Source organism: Priapulus caudatus, unplaced genomic scaffold, assembly GCF_000485595.1.
Source record: "Priapulus caudatus unplaced genomic scaffold, Priapulus_caudatus-5.0.1 Scaffold1681, whole genome shotgun sequence".
NCBI classification, from domain to species: Eukaryota; Metazoa; Priapulida; class Priapulimorpha; order Priapulimorphida; family Priapulidae; genus Priapulus; species Priapulus caudatus.
Genome location: NW_014578742.1, coordinates 29,580 through 30,656, shown reverse-complemented (window position 1 = coordinate 30,656; position 1,077 = coordinate 29,580). Strand labels below are relative to the sequence as shown.

Here is a 1,077-nt window from a genome sequence, read left to right as displayed (position 1 = left end):
GTACCTGTTCCAGCGTCTGGCTGGGCAGGTGTGGCTCGGCTAGCTGCAGGCCGTACTTCTGACTCGCCAGGGTTCGCATCTCTCCGTACGTCTTCCAGTCATGCAGCGCGACCGTCGTCAGATTGTAGAACGTCCGGTCGAGGTAACCTTCCACGTGAACTACAGGGAGGAAGGGAGGAAGCACGTTAGTGGGAACAGCCACACTCTTACTTCTTCTACCAGCACCCCCTCCCTCCACAGCGCCACTGTCGTCAGATTGTAGAATGTCCGGTCCAGGTAGCCTTCCACGTGAACTATAGGGAGGAAGCACGTTAGTGGGAACAGCCACGCTCTTACTTCTTCTACCAGCACCCCCTCCCTCCACAGCGCCACCATCGTGAGGTTGTAGCAGGTCCTGTCCAGGTAACCCTTCACGTGAACTACAGGGAGGGAGGAAGTGTGTCAGATAGAATGGCCTTACCATTGGCTCTTACTTCTTCTTACCAGCACCCCCCCCCTCCGCTGCCGGTAATTCCAAAGTCCCTCCTTTTGAATGCAGCCTCCCACCGTTTCTGTTCGTTACGCCTGCCACTACCCTCTCGTATGCCCCAGCTTCCCTTTCATCCCACTTCTCTTTTGCATCTACGTTGCTCACCTCGGCTACATTACATCTCCCCCTCACTTCCCCCACCTCTCCTGCTTCCCACCTCCCCCTCACATCCCCCACCTCTCCTGCTTCCCACCTGCCCCTCGCTCACCTTTGATGTTAATGAAACTGTGAAAGAACCGCGTTGGCTTCACGCGCAGCAGCCGCGACGGATCGCGCAGTCCCTTCTTGTACGGGTTCCCACCTCCCCCTCACATCCCCCCACCTCTCCTGCTTCCCACCTGCCCCTCGCTCACCTTTGATGTTGATGAAACTGTGGAAGAATCGCGTCGGCTTCACGCGCAGCAGCCGTGACGGATCGCGCAGGCCCTTCTTGTACGGGTTACGATCGTCCAGCTGCAGGTGCGAGTGTATGTGCAGCCGCAGGTCCGTCTCCACCTCCCTGCACATAGGGGCCAGCAGGTGCTGCGCATAGAGGTCACGGCAGAGGT

At 58.3% G+C, this 1,077-nt stretch overlaps 1 protein-coding gene across 1 annotated transcript in view; it reads right to left on the bottom strand.

Annotated features, from left to right (window-relative positions):
* The window catches only part of LOC106817324 (WASH complex subunit 7-like), a 26,123-nt gene that overhangs the window by 11,198 nt on the left and 13,848 nt on the right, over positions 1-1,077 (bottom strand). Inside the window, exons 14-15 of the mRNA XM_014821985.1 lie at positions 883-1,051; positions 5-159 (exon numbers count right to left, since the gene is read on the bottom strand). Coding sequence (XP_014677471.1) covers positions 5-159; positions 883-1,051 — 324 coding nt within the window. The remainder of the gene's footprint in view (positions 1-4; positions 160-882; positions 1,052-1,077) is intronic.